Below are 20,382 nucleotides of genomic sequence, written 5' to 3'. Positions count from 1 at the left end.
TTATGCGTTCATACATTTCTATTGAAAAAATGTTTTTTTTAGTAGTTTACATTTACATTTTTTATTGAGTAATTTTTTTATTTTATTTTACTCAAGCGAAACGATACGAAAACCTAAAATTTATATAAAGCATCTTTTTTGTATGCATAATGTACACTAATTCGTTATAAAGATTAATCAAAATAGTGATTTGTCAATAAGCTTCGCTTTAATCTATATACTCGTACATCAACCTATTTATATTTATTTATTTATTTATATTTATTTATTTATCGTTTCTTTACATTGTATCTTTTTTTAAAGTTATAATTTTTAACCTCACTAGGACAAGCCTGTGTTGAGGTTAATAATTTTACAAAATATTAAAAAAATAGTACAAAGATTATAAGAGATTTAAAATAGTACAAATATTTAAAAAAAAATTCAAATATTAAGATAACAATATTGTTACATTGACGTTTCTGCGAATTGGATACCTACATGGTACCTATCAGCCTATTCATTACAATATAATGCTGTAAACATGTAGGGTGACCATGATATTTAATTGCAATAAAAATGTAACAAACTATTATTATTTTTTAAACAGAGAAGAAAGAAAGAGAGAAAAAAACATTTACATTAAAAAAAGAAAAGGATGAAAAAATTAACTTATTCAAAATATTATGCCACAATTTAAAAGGACAAAGATGAAAGAATATGTTGGAAATCCTCGGATGGCAGAAATAATTTAACATTCTTTTTAAATGTACACAAGGAATTTGACGATTTAATGTGATCTGGAAGGCTATTAAATAAAAGTGGAGCCTGGTACAAATAATGTCTCTGCCCAAATGAGGATTTAGGGTGAATTGCCATAAAGTTCAGACCAGAGCCAATTCTTGTAGTACGAATTTGTTGCGTTCTTTTAGCAGAACTAATATTGTTAAAAAATCTGCATAACGTTTGTAGGATAAATAGTTGTTTTAAATTCATGATATTACATTCCTTATAAAGTAAGTATATAAATAAGCACATTTATTAAGAGGTTGATGAGATTTTGCATTCTTGACTTTCAAAACAAAAGGGTGGTCACTGTCGACACAAGATTTTAAAAACCACCCCTATTTCCATTTCCCATCCCTTAAAACAGTATTTTGAAACTTCTTAATGAAATTTTGAATTTGACAAGACAAAATTAAATTTATTTGATTTCTTAAAACCAACCCCTCCCCTTTTTCTCACCCCTTAAAGGGAGTGACAGATTACGCTATACGTTCAAATCGTTTTATATAACTCCATATTGCTCGCCATACAATCCCATACAGACCTGTCACACCTAAAAAGATGATGTGTTATAAGTGAGAGAAAAAGAAAAATTTGAGGAGCGCCGTAATTACGCGGCTGTCATCTGTTAAAGTGACAGAGCCCATACAAAGAAATGATATTCGGCGGCAGTTACTCAATTGATTTGACCCCCTCTCCTGAGTAAGATTATAGCGTAGTGTGTCAGCCCAACAAATTATGCGCGTATTATATAACATAATGTGTCTAAGGCTTTAAGCAAAAACTCTTGATGAAATTTTGCACACTTCACGTGAACGTCAAAATAAGATGAAAAATACTGTCTAGATTTGATTTTAAAAAAATAAGCTCGGGTAACGCCGGGGACTTCGTTCCTTCGGGGAGAAGAAAATCCCGGTGTGGGTTTGTTTTTTAAACAAATCTACAGTTTTATTCCGAGATTGATGAAATTTTGCACACTTGACCTTCAAAACAAGAGGAAGGTTACTGTATAAATGAGCTCTAAAGATATTTATGGTGTAGCCGTCGAATTCAAGATACCAAGAACTTTGATCACAATCTACACATCTACCATGTTGTAGGACACTGTAACGCTTTCGAAACGTTGGCTAAAGAAGGAAGAAGTGCAACACGTGGCAACAAGTGGCGTAGTTAACCAAAAATAGAAAAATATCATAATTATAAGTTTCACATACAAAACAGCACACAAATAGAAAAGGGGGAGGTTAAGTAGAACAAACAAGAAGAAACATAAAAGGAAACAGACAGGGATGTACAGTATGTACACATAAGTACAGAGCCAAGGTAGGAATTTAGCCACTGGATTGCAAATGCGCCAATTTAAATGCCTCCGATTGCTTTATTGAAAAAAATTGCAAATTATCTCGTGTTCTCAAAAAAGCCTGCAAAAATGAAACAAACTGTAAAATACAGGTTAACTCATTGGCTATATAGCATCATAACAAGTTTGTATGACTCCATGTAAAAATTCTATGTTATGTTTTTTTTAATGTTGGCGAAAAATTAAAAAAAATGATCGTCTGGATATCTTGAGCTATCGAGGCAAAATTATTTATTTCGCGTAGTCGCTCCAGTGGTTAAAAGAAGGTACTTACCCACTAATATATTGGTAAAAATAGATTATGCTCGATTACAAATACAGGGGATAGAAAACGAGAGAGAAAGAAACAAAACAAAGTACATTCGAATTTACAAATCTCCATTTCAAAACATCTTCTTTTTTGGCCAAGAAAATCTATCACAAATCGCATATAACCGTGTAGCTAATATAAAAATGAAAATCAGGTTTTTAAAAATATTTATCACGCTAAAATTTAAAAACGTATCTTTGCCCGACCGCGTTCTAGTCCATTGTAACACAAAACAATTTAACTGTCAGTCGGGTGATAAACGATGCAGCGCAAATATCCCGTTTTCCTTTACTGTGAAAATTTGTGCGAGGAAAGCAATGACACGTGTACATAGTCCTGTAAATATATTTTGTTGAGTGAGTACTGCACAAGAGTACCAATTAATTACCCAACCGTCTATAGCCAGTGAGACTATGGCTTCCCCAATATTGGGGTATGTCAGTCCCGAAAGCCCTTCTGGGCGGAAGGAGAGAGGCTCCTCCGATTACTCTCACCCCAGAAGATAGGTGAAAACTTGAGTGGCAAACGGCCAATGTGGGAAATGCCCACCTCATACAGGACCCCACCGAGAGACAGCCTGGGGTCTCATTGCCTCGCAAAACCTGGTCCGCCATCAATAGGTTAAGGTGCTCCCATAGCCGCTGTGCCCACATGATGCACAGATGGGGCCTTAAAATGTCGGCGATGTGTGAATGTGGTGCAGTACAGACCACCTAACATGTGGTCAACGAATGCTCGCTGTATTCATTCCCTGGCGGGATTGACGAGGTCATGGCGAAGCCTGAGGCCTTAGACTGGCTCGCAGACCTAGATGTCCCTCGTTGGGAAGGAAAGGAGATTGGATGACAGAAGTTTGGGGAGTAGTTTGCTGTTCAGATCTGATTCACCAAACTTGGCTAAAGCAGTGGCCTTCCACCAGGGCGATACTGACAGTTTATGCCACTCTGGAACATGCCGCAAATAAACAATATTGTATTATTAATCAAATAAAGTTTACTTGCGTACACAGGGATTTGAACCCGGGACCTCCACAGTAGACAAGGATCATAACACGAAGGCCGTTCTGGTTGAATTGTAATTTTTTTCGTTGAATTACGCTGAGTACTAAAAATTGATAAAATTTCAAAGTTAATTTTCTGTTATTATTTCAGTGTTGTGAAAAAAAACTGGCCAATGATAATACAATAACAAAACTTGAATATAACCTTTACAAATTTGATGAATTTTTCTAATTCTTTGAAACAACCCATCCTTGGTTGAAAAAGATTTTCGCTATCCATATTCGATATAAACAGGGTTTTCCAATAAGAGGTGTGATTTTGATATTCAATCGTGTGGCACATAGCGCCATCTTGTTGAAAGTAAACGTTGTTCAGATCTATACCATCCAATTCCGGCCATAAGAAATCATTAATCATCTCTCGATAGCGCAATCCATTCACCGTAACTGTTGCTCCAGCCTCATTTTCGAAAAAGTAAGGTCCAATGACTCCGCCGGACCATAAACCGCACCAAACAGTCACACGTTGAGGATAGAGAGGCTTTTCAACAATAACTCTTGGGTTTTCGAGCCCAGGTGCGACAATTTTGCTTGTTGACGAAGCCACCGAGGTGGAAATGGGCTTCATCACTCAAGATGATTTGCATTTGATTCACTCAAGTGAATTTTAATAATTTCAATGCGTTGTTGAAGCGTGTATCGTTCCATTTTTATTAATGGCGTAGTTTCTACTTGTCAAATGTCAAAAAATGACAGCTTCAAAATTAACGTCTACCGAAATAGCAGGCTATTCAAAATAACACCTCTTATTGGAAAACTCTGTATATAACAAAAATTTATTTTATTTTATTTTTAAAAAACCTCAATTTGTCCGTCCAATAAGAGCGCCTTTTTATTTATCTATCTATCTATATAAATTAAATTTTAAATGTTCGTTTGTTCAAAATCTTAAATCTCTGAAAGTTTTTCATCGATTGCTTTGAAATTTTGATATAACGTTGCATTCGAATACGCGTGTGTTTTTATACAATCTATATTGTGTAGATACCACCTGTGGCAGGTAATTTTTTAATATCACCATTTGTTGGACGTAAAAGCAACACGCCTTATTGTTTATCTATCTGCACAGACTGAGCCACAGAAACTCAAGTATCTGGTTCACTTGGTCGTGCAATGTCTTCCTCAGGCGTCCCCTACTTATTATTCTTACACTCCTTTCTTTGCTCATTCGCTCTACATGCCCAAACCATCTAAGCGTCCCCTTCTCATTACGCTTACATCAGCCTCGCACTCTTAACGGATCTCCACATTTCTCACATGATTTTACCACACATACGCCTCAGGGATCTCATTTCTACGACATTCAGTCCACTTTCATGCTTTCTCTGCCAGTTCCATACATCAGGGTAGGTACCAGTACTCCATTGTGGACTGCTAACTTCGCTTCCTTGGACAATTTGATGAATTTGATTGAGATGTTTTATTACTATTTAAAATCATTTAAGACATTTAGAAATCCCTGACCTGATGGTTATAATTAAATACCGTGTACCCAATAAATATAACACTAGACTCAATGCTTAAATTAATGTGGTTGCTTCTCGCACCAATTTTATGTACAGTAATTCTTGTTCTCCGAGATTGGATCGTGGAGGGGAACGAATATTGCTCTGTCAACATATTTCATATTAAGAAAATAAATTTATTTAAAAAGCAAATATAAACGTAGATATGCAACAATCTCTATAAAAAATTGTAACCATCTATGTAATACAATATTTTGTACAGGAATACTTTAATCGTATCTCAATGACTTACATTTTGGAAAAATTAACCTGATGTTAACTTGTGAGTGATCGATTTGCAAAATAACATCAAAAATTATTTGTACAAAATAATATTTTACGAATTATTCTCTCTTTAATACGGATTTAAGTTTTTTACTCCCTTCATGCTGCAGCGTGCTAATTAATAAGCGCCGCATTGTGCTTATCTCTGCATAGTGAATTCACATCTGAAAGTACCCTGAAAGATCGGGGCTTTTGCAATCAGACTACGGTACGGCTCGCCCGACTGTGCTATGCGGAATATCTACTATAGGTAAGTATAAACAGAACTGGAGACTAGAGATGGAAGAGTAGAACATGCCAGAGAGACTGTAGAACTGTAGAGTGTAAAGTGGGGGGAGGGTGGAAGTTGGGGTGGTGGCGCAAGAGACGCAAAGGGAAGTGTATAACCGTTTTTTTCACAAGTTCCTTTCTGACAGATATTTCAGCGCAGCTCTGGGATTGGTCTGAAATTTGCAAAGGACGTATATCTACAGAGGCGTCTCATTTAAAAAATTAAATTTTTAATTTAAGTTAACATTTTCTCCATTAAAGAAGAAGATAATAATTAAAAATCTCAGTCTCAAAAGAATCTCAATCTTACTGGGACAGCATTTTGACCACTCGATCATTGGGACCAAATTATCAAACGTTATATTTTTATTTTCTTTGTCTTGTTCTTTATCATGTTTCAAGGTAGAAGAAGTTGGGGACGCCCTAGGAATATTTAACGCAATATCTCTGCACCGTAACGAGATACGGAGTCGAATTAAAGTAGATGTAATGTAGTTTATTAAGGCGAAGCTTAATGCTAAATCACTGTTTAGATTAATCTTTATAACGAATTGGAGTACATTATTAATACCAAAAATATGCTTTAGATAAATTGAAAATTTTCCTATCGCTTCGTTTGAGTAGAATACAAATAAAATATTAAATTACTCAATAAAAAATATAAATGCAAACTACTAAAAAATATATTTTTTCAATAGAAATGTATGAACGCATAAAGGAAACAACTTTAAAAAATACAGTATTATAGCTAAGATTATCTGTGACAGTTTCACTTGGTTAACTTTTTTGCTTTCTTATAAAATTATTTACAAAATAGATAAAAACCAGTTTTGTGCTTGAAATCGAACGTTTCTAGACTCCGTTTGTCAAGCTATTTTAATGCCTATTACCTACGATATAAGGTAAACTAAGGATATACACATTTTGGCTTGTAGCTTCCTCTTAAGCTTTTAAAGATTTCATTCGGTAGGTCTAAACTTAAGGTTTAGGGTGCACAGTTTACACCCGCGCTGTGCGCCGTGAAAGCAGGTTGAAGATGAATTGTTGAGGTATACAGTAGTGAATGTTGTAAGAAGTCGGAGGCACTTGAGAAAGACATTAACAATGGGAAATCCACTAGTTACATGTTAAATGTAGCTTCATAGAATTGTTTTGGGAGCGCCTATTGTAAACTTTTAAATGCAAACTTAAGTCGTAGTATGTTCTCTTTCTAACATTGTTTAAATCATATATCTCACAGTATTGCACAGCAATCAGAAATATATCCCAAAAATACTAAAGGGGTTAATATAGATTGATGTTTATATTTATTTTTCGGAATAACTTTATTGAGTAATATCTCAAATTGTAATATTTAATTATTGAAGACAATATTAGCGATTTCTAAACGAAAAATTGAAACAGAAAAATCAGAAAAAAATTATGTTTATATCTTATTATTTATTCCAAAAATACCGTTAAATACAGAATAAAACATGTTTCAAAAAAAGAAATACGAACAATTTTACACAGTGTAAACATGCTGATATGGTACCTAAATTTTGTAACTAAAATTTACAATCAGGCTACAGGAAACAAAGTGTTAATTTTTAGTATTTTTTTAAAGTATGTGAAATGCTTGTTTGTAAGTTATTTCTATTAGAAATATCTGCTACTTCTGCATATTGTTTACCTAAGCTGGTTTATATCCAATTTTCCAATTATGTCCTAAATCCTGTATCTAAATTTCGCGAATAAACAATTAGTTAATGTTAATTAAGTGTTAATTTCAAGTCACCTACCAGGTAAGTATTGTACTGTATATTATCTCCATATACAGTTAGTAATAACATAAATCATTGTAGAAATGTATTATAAATTTGTACAGCCACTTTGAGGTGATTTTGCACAAAAACGGCGCTATACAAATCATCCAAATGTTATTATTATTATTAAGGGAGTTTTATAAACGAATTGGCATTGACATTATTGTTGCAGCGAATTATATTTTTAGTTCGTGTGACTCTATTAAGAATATGAAATGAAATCAATTGTAATAATGCAGAGCTGTCAATAAGGGAATTAATGATTTTAAAAAGAAACATGACCATGATCAGATACCAATCTTCTGTTGTACGGGCTTATTGTTTTAGATTTTTCATTAGATAGTTTTATTTTATATTTATATAGTCTTAAAAAATATTATAGGCATAATACTGTGTTTCCTCGTGGTATATATCTCCATATTCAACCTGTTAGTGGCCGAGTGGTCCAATGCGTCAGATTCGCGTGCAAGCGTCGCAAGTTCACAAACAAAATTTTCCCGGGAAAAAAAACCTCTTTTTTATTTTTGACTGAATTCGTGTTTTATAATGATAAAAAGTAAAAAAAAATAAAATAAAAATGAAAAGTTTCTCGCTTGAACTATGAGTTTCTGGACACCGTGTAAAGATTAAAATTATTCACATTAAATAGTGCAACGAAAATTTCTCAAATGTCTCACAATTTGAGAGGCGGGTTTGGGTACCGACGCCCCGGTAACCATTTATTGAATAACCAACACCTTTGACATAGGTCACCCTGTGATGTAATGTATCGCTACGTTTGGTGACTAAGCAGGGGGGCCCGGGTACATCGAGTGAGGTGTGTTCAGGATGCCAGCTGCGTGGCGTGCCGGATCGGGAGAGGTTGGTTTTGGTGAGACCCTTTGACCTCTTGAACTGATCTCTTTTCACCCATCGCCTTGCGCTGCAGCTGGAAGCATAATCCCTAAAAATCCATCCACACAGTATCCCCACAGATGACATAGGCCTTGGAGGGAAATTATTTTACTTAGGGCCTCCTAATAAATAAGATATGTTGAAAACATCATTTTTAAATAATTTTATTTGTTTAATTTTCCCTCCCCGTCCCTGTAGGGGTAGGTAGCTCCTAGCGCCCCCGGGGGGCGTTCACCCAGAGACCACGCCCCCCTGCGGGAACGCCCCCCGATCAATGCCCCGGGACATGAGGCTCCGAGGCTGCAAGGCTGTGGGAGGCATTAAATGTACATTCCTGAATTCCTCAACATTCCCCAGCTAAGCTAAAAACTAACTTGTACTACAGCACCATAATACCAAATGTACATTTCTTTTATTTAAACAATTTATCACACGTAAAATCTATTATTATCAAATTTATGATCTATTCTTGTTCTCTTATTGCTACATTGTCATATTGATTTGTGAAGCGGGTATGACTACCGCCACCCCGAGAACCATTCATTGGATAACCAACACCTCTGCCATAGATTACGTTCTGGATTCATGGGATAAGGTTTGTCTTGGGTCGGATCAGGAGAGACTGATTGAGGAAGACCTTTTGATCTCTCTTGCCGGGCCCTCTTGACACAACGCCTTGAAACGTAGTGGGAGGGATGGATTAATACTTCCATCACTCCTGGACACACTAACCCACAGATCTCTACGAACACCTCGTACCCTTTTCTCCCTTGAACGTCCTTTCCTTCATTTCGCGTAAAAAGCTCAGTCGAAGAAAGCTTGTTTGAATAATAAAGTGAATGCAGCAGATTTTCGTTACGGGAAATGGAACGTGCAAACATATTTTCGGATATAAAACCAAGCGTCGTGTTCTGACATCACTTAAACAGCTACCTCACATCTTGATTGGCCGCGTGCATTAAGAATGCAGACAATTTTGTGTCAAGTTGCTCTGCGTATACTCGTACACGGGTCCCTACTACGGTTTACAAATAAATGCAAAATCATGTGTTTTTGGTTCGAAAATTTGGTCACCTAGAAATGTTTCAGATGCTTTAATTAAATACTGCGAGTAGAATACATCTTGGCCTTTGAAATTATCGAGTATTTTTTAAATAAGTCTTTTTATAAGCCCAGAAAAAAATAATGTATAAGGCCTATGAAAACTGCTTTAAAGTTCAAAATCTCCTACTTACGAACCCATTTTCGGTTATTATTTTATTGTATAATGTGGCAAATTAAGTTATTTATAAAATGATCGAAAAAAAATTAAATATTTATGCCTGAACATCCACAAAATAAAATAAAAGGCACTTTTTGGCCATGTTTTTTTTAACTTGAATAAATCAAAACAGTCTGATGGTTTTAAGCGGGAATTTAAACCTTATCGCCATCTACGTAAGGGGTGTTATTGATAGCGGTTCGATTTAAAATATTGCACGACGTAGTGCATCGCCTTAACCGACGAAAACCGAGGTACATGTGACGTCACTCGTACCCTATCAGATTTCGATTGTTGAAAAATGCAAACTTTGAATATTATTTTATCTATGAAATCGACATTTGTAAAAAATATTAAAAATACTGGTATTTAAGTTAGAAGTAATATTTTTTTCAGATCATGAATCTAACGCGAGCTGAAGGTATTGTAAGTTTTGTTTCCCAAGCATTTCCATGCTACCAGAACGTTACTTTTCCTAAAACTTTGTATAGAAAATTGTTTTTTGCTTGTGATTTATGCAGGCTAAAAAATTTCGGAATATTTTGTAAGTTAGCGAACACCTATGTTTCTTATTATTTTATTTTCGCAATAAATTTATCTAAATGGGTATAAAACTATTTTTGGTCTATTGATTCACAATTTTTGTATGCTTCTCCTCGTAAAACGCAAAAAATAACGAAATTATGTTGAAATATGGTTCTTTTCTTCCTGTAAACATTGTTAATATCAGTGAAACTACATAACTCTCTAATCCTTATTAATTATATTGGCGGGGGTTTGCATGAAGAAAAAAAGACAAATAACAATAATAAAAAAAGTTTTATTATTTTCTCTTTTTGTACCAAATAGAGATGGATATCCCCACTGGGATCTCCCGTTCTGAGCATTTCAATTATATATTATTAAAATTTAGTAGTACGAATAATATGAAGTAGGTAATTATAAATATATTTGATGTAGTGGCATTTCTGAAATTATTATAATGAAAATAATTTTCTGTTATCGCTTGTCTGAATTATTGATCCAATCAGTTTCACTTTTGAAAATGACACTTACATTTAAAACAAATCCGAGTTCATTGAACCAGAGTTACAACATGGACAGACCCACAGCCGAAATTTGTTATTTTGATTATTATATAGAGTTTTCCAATAAGAGGTGTTATTTTGAATAGCCCGCTATTTCAGTAGATGTTACTTTTGAAGCTGTCATATTTTGACATTTGACAAGTAGAAACTACGCCATTAATAAAAATGGAACGATACACGCTTCAAATTATTAAAATTCACTTGAGTGAATCAAATGCAAATCATCTTGAGAGATGAGGCCCATTTCCACCTCGGTGGCTTCGTCAACAAGCAAAATTTTCGCATCTGGGGCTTGGAAAACCCAAGAGTTATTGTTGAAAAGCCTCTCTATCCTCAACGTGTGACTGTTTGGTGCGGTTTATGGTCCGGCGGAGTCATTAGACCTTACTTTTTCAAAAATGAGGCTGGAGCAACAACGGTGAATGGATTGCGCTATTGAGAGATGATTAATGATTTTTTATGGCCGGAATTGGATGGTATTGATCTGGACAACGTTTACTTTCAACAAGACGGCGCTACGTGCCACACAAGCAACGAAACCATTGATCTTTTACGATTGAATATCAAAATAACACCTCTTATCGGAAAACCCTGTAGATTAGGATGGACACTGTAACGCTTGTCCGTAACGTTTCCTAAAAGAAGGAGAAACCGCAACACGACTTATTAACCCAAAAATAACCATAATATATTTTTAAACTCCTTAAAATAAAATATTTGCAATCTTGATAACTTTTGTGTTATGCATATTGCCTATACTCCAGGCGTTTGTAGTTGTACATGCTAACCGGATAACTCATCAAAATGACAATTTAACACATCTTTGAAATGTGATATAAAATCATGAAAAGCGATGAAACAAAAACTAGGTTGAATAGTTTATGTAGGTTATATTTTTGGGGTTAGTTTTTCATCGCTTTTTACGACTTTATATCACTTTTTAGAGATGTGTTGAATTGTCATTGTGTTGAGTTATCAAGGGACCCTTTAATATAGCATAGTTCGATTATTTTACATCGAATGTATTTGTTAGGCGGCATAGCTGTTTCTAGTAATTAAGCAAATCCACTTAAACCGTTTGTACATGTCTTCCTGGGACGTCCGGACTTCTTCTAGTATCCACTTTCGCGTCATATCAGCGAAATAAACAGAATTTATTCTTCGATACTTTTTATCCAAATTTTTAAGTAATCTTCTTTGCATTAAGGCTACCTAGTAAGCGTTCAAAAAGAAGAAGAAAATTAGGATATATGGATATAAGGATATAAGTAAATACGAATGACAGAGGGAGAGCCCTAATATTAAAAAAGAAATGATTTTGATCAATAGGCGTGAAAATATTTAATAAAACACAATTTATTTAAAATAACGCAAAATCTCTCGACAGATGTCCTAAGTAGCATTTAAAAAAACACTGTGAATTTTCCACGCGTATACAGAGAATAATGAGTAATGCTTTTTTATCAATGTGAAATATTAGGCATTCAGAATATATCTGAAAACGTGTTGAACGCAGGTAGCCTTGTCCGAATAAATAATGGACGAGATGCGAAATTATTATTATTTTTAAGAACACGTGTTCCGATTTCCTCACAACATATTCGTACTTTACTGATAGTTTGTTATTAAATTGGTCAAATCATTCCTTAAGGCGAAGCTTAATCACTATTTTGATTAATCTTTATAACGAATTGGTGTACATTATGAATACCAAAAATATGCTTTAGATAAATTGAAGGTTTTCCTATCGTTTCGCTTGAGTAGAATACAAATAAAAAAATAAATTACTCAACAAAAAATATAAATGTAAACTACCATAAAATATATTTTTTCAATAGAAATATATGAACGCGTAAAGGAAACAACTTTAAAAAAATACAGTATTATAGCAAAAATTATCTGTGACAGTTTTACTTGATTAACTTTTTTGCTTTCTTATAAAATTATTTACAAAATAAATAAAAACCAGTTTTTTGCTTGAAATCGAACGTTTCTAGACTCCGTTTGTCGAGCGATTTTAATGCCTATTACCTACAATATAAAGTATACCAAGAATATACACCTTTTTGGCTTGTAGCTTCCTCTTAAAGGTCTCTAGTCCGGTTATTAAATGAAAAACTAATAATTTGACCAGATTTTTAATAAAGTTTATATCAATATTTAGTAATATTTTCACAAGGATGTTAATGTGATAGATTGACAATATCTTAAGTGTCATTCCTTATTTATTATCCCCTCGGTCTCTAAAATACTCGCAGCTAAGCGCCATCTATGGGTAACCTAATTGACTAATCTAGTGCCATCTATGGGTGAGCTCATGCACTAAAATCAAGGATATCACAATTTATTTTATGAAATTTAGTCCACTTAATAATTATTTTATCTTTTTTTGCTTTCAGGGCCAATGCTCATGGTTCATCTACCTCCACAGGTAAGAAAAACTACTATGTTTTCTATACATAATCGTAATTAATAACAAAAATTTGATGTCTGTTCAAAATTATGTGTTTATTCAGAAAAAACCATTAACCATTCAAAAACCATTAAAAAACCGTCAACCAACCAATCATCATACCTTTGAAACGTACACGACATACAGTGCTATTCCACACGCTAAATTATAAAACAAATGCAGCATCTAATTCGCCAATTAACCGAGCTCTTCATACTCTAAATAATATTTCTCTTAGCTCTAACATTGACATTTTTTCGGATTCACTGCCCAAATTCAAACGTGGCATCATGTCAATAATTTAAACTATTCAATGCGCACACATACAGACACACCCTCACACACACACACACACACACACACACACACACATACATTACACACGTCACACACACACCTATACCTACACCTATAAGTACACAAGTCACCTGGTAATTAAGGATTAAACATACCAATTAGCAGACATTACGAGGAATTATATCATAGGTACACAACATGAAGTATCTTATTCCTATATATTGTTTCATCTCTGTAAATCATGTACTGTTTGTTTCTATAATATATAAAAAAAAAAAAAAATAACCACTAAAAAACCGCCAGTCAATTGTGACCCTATAGAACTTTCATTAGAAGTAAATATATTTAATTCAATTTGATACAGAAAAATATACGGTCGCATCTTAGACTCGAACCCAGGACCTTCACCTTTCCGGAGCGCGCTCTATCAACTGCACTAATGGGACTCTATTTAACTGTAACTGAATAATGCAAAGCTGATGTAAGCATAATAAGAAAGAGTAAGATTTAGAAAGAAACGCTTTGATTGTTTGGGAATGTAGAGCGAATGAACGAAGAAAGGAGTGTAAGAAGAAGTAGAAGTAGTCCCGAGAAAGACATGGCACAATCAAGTCAATCAGATACTTGAGTGGGTCCATGCGTCAGATAATAAAAGAGTATGTATGAGAAGTTGTATGAATTTGAATTAGGCAAGGATCGTGTGACAAGATTGACTTGTTTGGCGGTCCGTCCTCTCTGCCTACCCCTGCAGAGAAACGGCGTGATGTTTAATTTGTTAGTTACTTCAAATAAGAACTACCAACAATATCATAATTTTTCTCACAGCACATTTTTATCGGCTGCTATCCTTTATGTATGATCGGAAAATTCAACTCAAACTAACCGCAATATAGATAGTGTCTTCGGTTAATATAAACCCTATTATTATTTTTATGTGCGACATCTATTGGCTTTTCTGCAAGTCTACCATGAATATTTATATTTATTTTTGGAATAACCTAGCGAATAAAACCCGAAACTGTAATATTTTAGTATAGAAAATACAATTTGAGGTTTTACTTATTTGAGTGGAAGAATATGGAATTATAGGATGGGGATCTGCTGTATCTAAGTATATATATATATATATATATAACCTAAACACAATTCAAAAAGGAATCATAAAGATGTACCAAATGTACAACAAAAATATGCTAAAAATATACCATTGAAACTATTAAAAAATACTGAATCATCTACAATACCGCATATTCATCACACTAGGTCATATAATAATGATATAAAAATATTCCAGGTCATAAAACCACATTCGGACAAAGAAATTATATTTATTTTGCGACTAAATTCCACAACATCATTCCCCCTGATCTAAAGCGAATAGAACATTTGAATGATTGCAAATCAAGAATAAAAATCTGGCTGAAAGAGATTAATGAAAAAACTCGACGACAAGGAAAACTAATAGAACAGAAATGAATTACTTTAGTCCGTCTCAGCACAGGTCACCCTAGTGAGAAGGACTAAGAAATAAAATTTACTATACATATAATATTTTATATCATATTTTGTATGTACACTGTTTAAATATTCGCTATAATTTAAAAACAAATATTGCTTAATAATGTAGGTATCCCGAACAAGTAGAATTTTATTTAAAAATTTTACCCTGGTTAACTTTAAACAATATATGAAATATTCAAATAGAAATAATCTGATGACTCACAATCAATGTTTCCTGAAATAAGTTTTCTGACCTTGTGGTGGTACTTTTCCAGAAATAACACAAATACCGCATCGAATCTGCGACTGATTTATTAATTTGCTAAAATAAAATAATAAAAAACGTTCACCTAGGAAGAGAAAAATGATTATCAGTTATCCTGACCGTTCCTCTCGATTCTCGTGTTGGAATAATATGACTTAATTAATTGACAGAACGTTGCCAAGAGCCATAGCATTCCTGAAACGTTCCCCACTTCTTCTACCATTCATTTGCATTATATATTCTCCTTACACTCTTTTCTTCATTCAATCTACACGCTCAAACCATTTAAGCGTACCTTTCTTAATCCTACTCATTACGCTTTCACCAACCTAGCATTCTTTGCGAATCTTCACACTTCTAACCTAAACGATCATACATGGTTTTGCTACACATACGTCTCAGGGATCCCATTTATAAATTTAAAATCTTACTCTATTCTAAAACAATACTCGTTTATGTTCATAAATTCAAAACACAAGAAATAACAACTAACACATATATTAAAAAAGCACTAGATCTCCAGGTCAAAAACATAGCCAACAATAATAATAATAATGATTTGTATTGCGCCGTTTTTGTGCGTTATTACTAACTATATATGGAGATAATATACAGTACCATACTTACCTGGTAGGTCACTTGAGATTAACACTTAATTAACATTAACTAATTGTTTATTAGCGAAATTTAGATACAGGATTTAGGACAAATACAACTTTTGGGCAAAAAAAGGTCCATGTTCTATGGTACTCAACTCTGCAATGAAATCCCACTCTCATTGAAAACTCACAATAATATTATAACATTTGAAGCTCAAATAAAAAGGTGCACACAAAATAATAATATTCGGATAATTTATATAGCGCCGTTTTCGTGTAAAATCACCTCAGGAGCGCTGTAAAAATATATTTATTGAATAATAATAAATAACAATAACTAGTGACTTACATCTAACACTTATATCTAGTTACTTACCACTAAGGCCTATAACTACTGTGTTAATGACAAATATATATTTACATATGTAGAAACTTGCAACTAACATACTTACATTTAAAAACACATCGATAAATACAAGTCAAGGATCTATGGATATCAGAAGAGTGTGTATAATGGTGTATGAAGCAAGGAATATTTTCCAATACAGAATAGTGTGGCGGTCCATTATCTCTGCCTACCAGGGATATCAGAAATATAAAATATACTCAGACACCAATTAGAGACTGAAACCAAAAATACTCAACTGCACTAAAAAACACATTGTAATATATTTATATATTTTTTTAAATATATTGCTGCTAAATTTTAATAATACATAAATGAAATCCTTAACACTTGAGATCGACATCATTGAGGATATTATGAAAATTACCTATTGATTACATTAATTATGTCAGTTTGATGAATCAATTGCATCTAATAACACTGTCTGACAGGAGAATTATTTCAGACCTGGTTGTGTTACACAGAGTCATTAACAACTTAATTGATAGTCCTGCCATCATTGCCACTATTAAACTCCATGTGCCGACTAGGAATACAAGACAAAATATAACATTCTTCTGCGATACATACACGACCAACTATCAGACACACTCACTGACCAATAGGATGCATGATCTTCGCAAGAAGTATGGGGGTGCTATTGATTTATTTATTGACTCCATTTATAGAATTAAGCATAATCTACCCCGACACTTTGTCGAATCCTACAAATTAGAGTAGCGTTGGTAAATTAATTTTAATGATTTGTCTTATATGTAGTGTTGTTGTAATTTCTTTTTTACTTTATATTACTCTTACGTTTTACTAATATTGCTTCATATTTAATTATTTCTTGATATTTTCTCATAATACTTGTAATCACAATTATAAAATTGTGTGTTTTGTACCTATTTACTGTCAGTATCTCCTGTATAATACAGATATTCTCCTATTTACACTGCATCATGTATCACTTTTATGAACAAGCCTTTTTAGGCGTATATATATATAAATAAAACAAATTTTTGTTAGCGCCAACTGCGTTCAGTCCTCCATTAATGGAGTTACCTGCATTTACCCTTAGTTCAATATCTCTTATTGTCATTTCATCTCTCGTAAACATGCTTCACAAATACACAAATTTATCTACCTGTGTTTGGACTGAAACGTTTAGTAATAGTAAGCATTAGATTAATGATACAAATCATGTTTATCATCCTTTACAACTTTCATAAGGCTGACATCAGTAGAATTCTTTTCAGCGATTCCAACGTCGCTTTTCAGTACGTTATAATGGAGCGCTGGCTTCCTTCCAACTTACAACACTTCGAGTTCCATTCAACACCCTTACGAGATAGACATACAGCCTTCATTACGGAATTATTCATGATTAATTTATATTTCATCACAACCTTTTTTTTTTTTTTTTTTTAAAAAGAAAGACAAACATTCCCGGGTTACGAATAACCTGACAATATTTGAAAATCTCCTACTACCACCTTTATGTCAAAATTTTATCAATTACTTGATTCGGTGCAAAAGGAGGGCGGTTGCAATCCTTTGTTAACAGACCGATTGCCATCTATAATTGACGACTAAATGTGGGAATTCTGAGTCTGTTCTACAGGTATTTTAATGGAGCCTGCTCTCGTGAAACTCGTTCACAGTTGATTTTGGCTTCGTTTTTGTGTAAGATCTTCATACTCGACTCGTTTTTGACCGGTCGGTGGTCGAGTTGACATCGCGCTTGGGTCCCACTCAGGCGTAGTGTGTTCAATTCCTCGGCTGGCTAATTCCTTCATCACAACACAAGCAAAATTTTTCAGCTTACTGTGGTGGTAGTAGGAGATTTTCAAATATTTTCAGGTTATTCGTAACCCGGGAATGTTTGTCTTTCTTTAAAAAAAATAATAATCCTGGTCTCTTCAAGACCCGCATTAATAAAGCCCTTCCTACAGCCCCTACCTTAACCCGCCTCACAACGCTGCCCAACCGAGTGGCGTACATAGCTCCCCTACCATACTGTACAGACAGGGGCGCTCTTAAAAATAATAATGATATTTTCTATGATTTGCGAAATCTCATTACTTTAATCTCCTAAATTTAAAAAATAACTAACTAGGGTGTTCGGTTCTATCGCTATTTCAATAGAATAACTTGAATTTTATCAAATTAATCATCAAAACGTCACCAATTCTGTTAATCCATCAAAATACTATTTTTTTGAAGAGATCAATTTAAAACATTAAAATTATGTTTTAAAATATCACCATAACACCACAATCTCTCATAATATCACCATAATAATACATTCTCTCATAATATCACCATAACAACACCCTCTCTCGCAATACCACCATAACACCGCCCTAACACCGCCCTCTCTCGTAATATCACCATAACACACACTCTCTCATAATTCCACCATAACACTTCTCTCTCTCTCTTAATATCACCATAACACCACACTCTATTATAATATCACCATAACACCACCCTCTCTCATAATATCACAATAACACCACCTTCTCTCATAGTATCATAATAACACCACACTCTCTCATAATATCACCATAACATCACACTCTCTCATAATACGACCATAACACCACACTCTCTCATAATATCACCATAACACCGCACTCTCTCATAATACGACCATAACATCACACTCTCTCATAATAATAACACCACACTCTCTCACAATACGACCATAACACCACACTCTCTCATAATATCCAAAATACCAAAACAATTAAATGGAATGAAATTCAACCAAAAAATCTGACGAACATCAAAATATCACTGAAAGTGTTTCAGCGCATATTTCAGTGGAGTTTGGGTTCGTCGCGTCGCTCGATAGCTTCGTTCATGTCACTGAAAAGCTCTTTGCTGGGCGCTTATGAGCGCGACTTCCTCCCTTTGTCACTCTACAGTATACCGCGCATAGCTCTACGCTGCTCGCCATTGTACTACGAATCTACGGTGCTACGGTGGTACGGTGCTACAGGGCGTTGGCTCTACGATCTACGGTCTACGCAGGGGAACTATGAAGCAATTTAAGCGTTGGTTTTCTTTTTAAAATATTATAGATTCGAGTTGATTTTAAACAGCTGTTGAAGGAATCTGATTTTCATAACCTATAAGTAACGATTAAACGATAGGAAAACATCAGAACAAGATCAATAAATAATTGCTACAAAATTATCAATTATTGATAAATGAGTTCCAATTTTTAAAATACTTCATTCACTGTCTGAATTTTTTAGACAATAAGGAAGTTGAGTGAAAAATATTTTGACTTATAAAAAATATGTTCATGTAGATCAAAAAATATCGATTCTAAATATATAAATATATTTCTATATTATTATTCTTACAATTAGTTAAACGTTCTTGAAAAAGCATTCAATAGCAATATACTGTATACGCTCCACGATTGGTCGAAAGAATTCTGTCGTCACATGTGTCGTGACTTGTACGTACAACGGAACACCTATGGTGCATCTCTTTCTATTACATGAGAGATGGTCGATTTAGATGAGAGAGGTGTATAGGCCAAAGGTTTATTTGGGTTTGTCAAATATATGTACGTATTTGTTATTATTATTATATGAAATGGATTTCTAAAGATACATATTCGTATAGTGCTTTATAATAATATGTTGTTTATTGCATAACTTAGATGTTTTTATTATTATACATGTCACAAAGCATGTGATACACTTCAGGCCGCCGGCCGCTCAGAAAAGTCTCACAGTGAACTGGGCTGTAAACCGTTATTTTACTTTTGGTCTTTACTTTTCTGCGCGGTGGTCCTGAATTCGCGCGGGGAACGTCAACAAGTAGCGACGGCGATACCGTACAAGTACCGTATCGGGCGTGAAAAGCAAATATTCTAACTTAAAATATTAATTTAACTATGAAATCTTAATCAATTTTCTTTTTTTTTTTAATAACATCAATTATAATAGACGGTTAACATTGGTAAAAAAATTACTGGAATTCCTTGTTGAAGAATTAAATTTTTTTCCATACATAATGCTTAAGCGACGTGGTTTTCACAGTTCTAATGACGTCACACTACACCCCGCCTGTTACCGCTCGGATTCCGCTCGTTTTGGCGGGCTTAATAAAATTTAAACTTTGAGAATTAATTTAACTATGAAAACAAACTTAAAAAAAAAAAAAAAAAATACCAGTATTTAAGTTTGAATGCGAACATTGATAAAAAAAAATAAAAAAAATGGACTCAACTTCCTTATTATTTACAATAATTTT

The 20,382-nt window shown here is 33.8% G+C and overlaps 1 protein-coding gene across 8 annotated transcripts in view; it reads left to right on the top strand.

Annotated features, from left to right (window-relative positions):
• The window catches only part of LOC149409807 (uncharacterized), a 174,999-nt gene that overhangs the window by 58,170 nt on the left and 96,447 nt on the right, over nt 1–20,382 (top strand). For all 8 annotated transcript variants that reach the window (XM_089649297.1, XM_089649298.1, XM_089649293.1 and 5 more), the window contains exon 3: nt 13,003–13,034. In XM_089649297.1, coding sequence (XP_089505423.1) covers nt 13,008–13,034 — 27 coding nt within the window. In that variant the 5' untranslated portion in view covers nt 13,003–13,007. The remainder of the gene's footprint in view (nt 1–13,002; nt 13,035–20,382) is intronic.

The sequence above is a fragment of the Hesperophylax consimilis genome, chromosome 29 (genome assembly GCF_061612785.1).
Source record: "Hesperophylax consimilis isolate HC1 chromosome 29, BYU_Hcon_1.0, whole genome shotgun sequence".
Taxonomy (NCBI): Eukaryota; Metazoa; Arthropoda; class Insecta; order Trichoptera; family Limnephilidae; genus Hesperophylax; species Hesperophylax consimilis.
The sequence above is the reverse complement of the archived record's forward strand: the minus strand, read 5'-3'. Positions and strand labels throughout refer to the sequence as shown.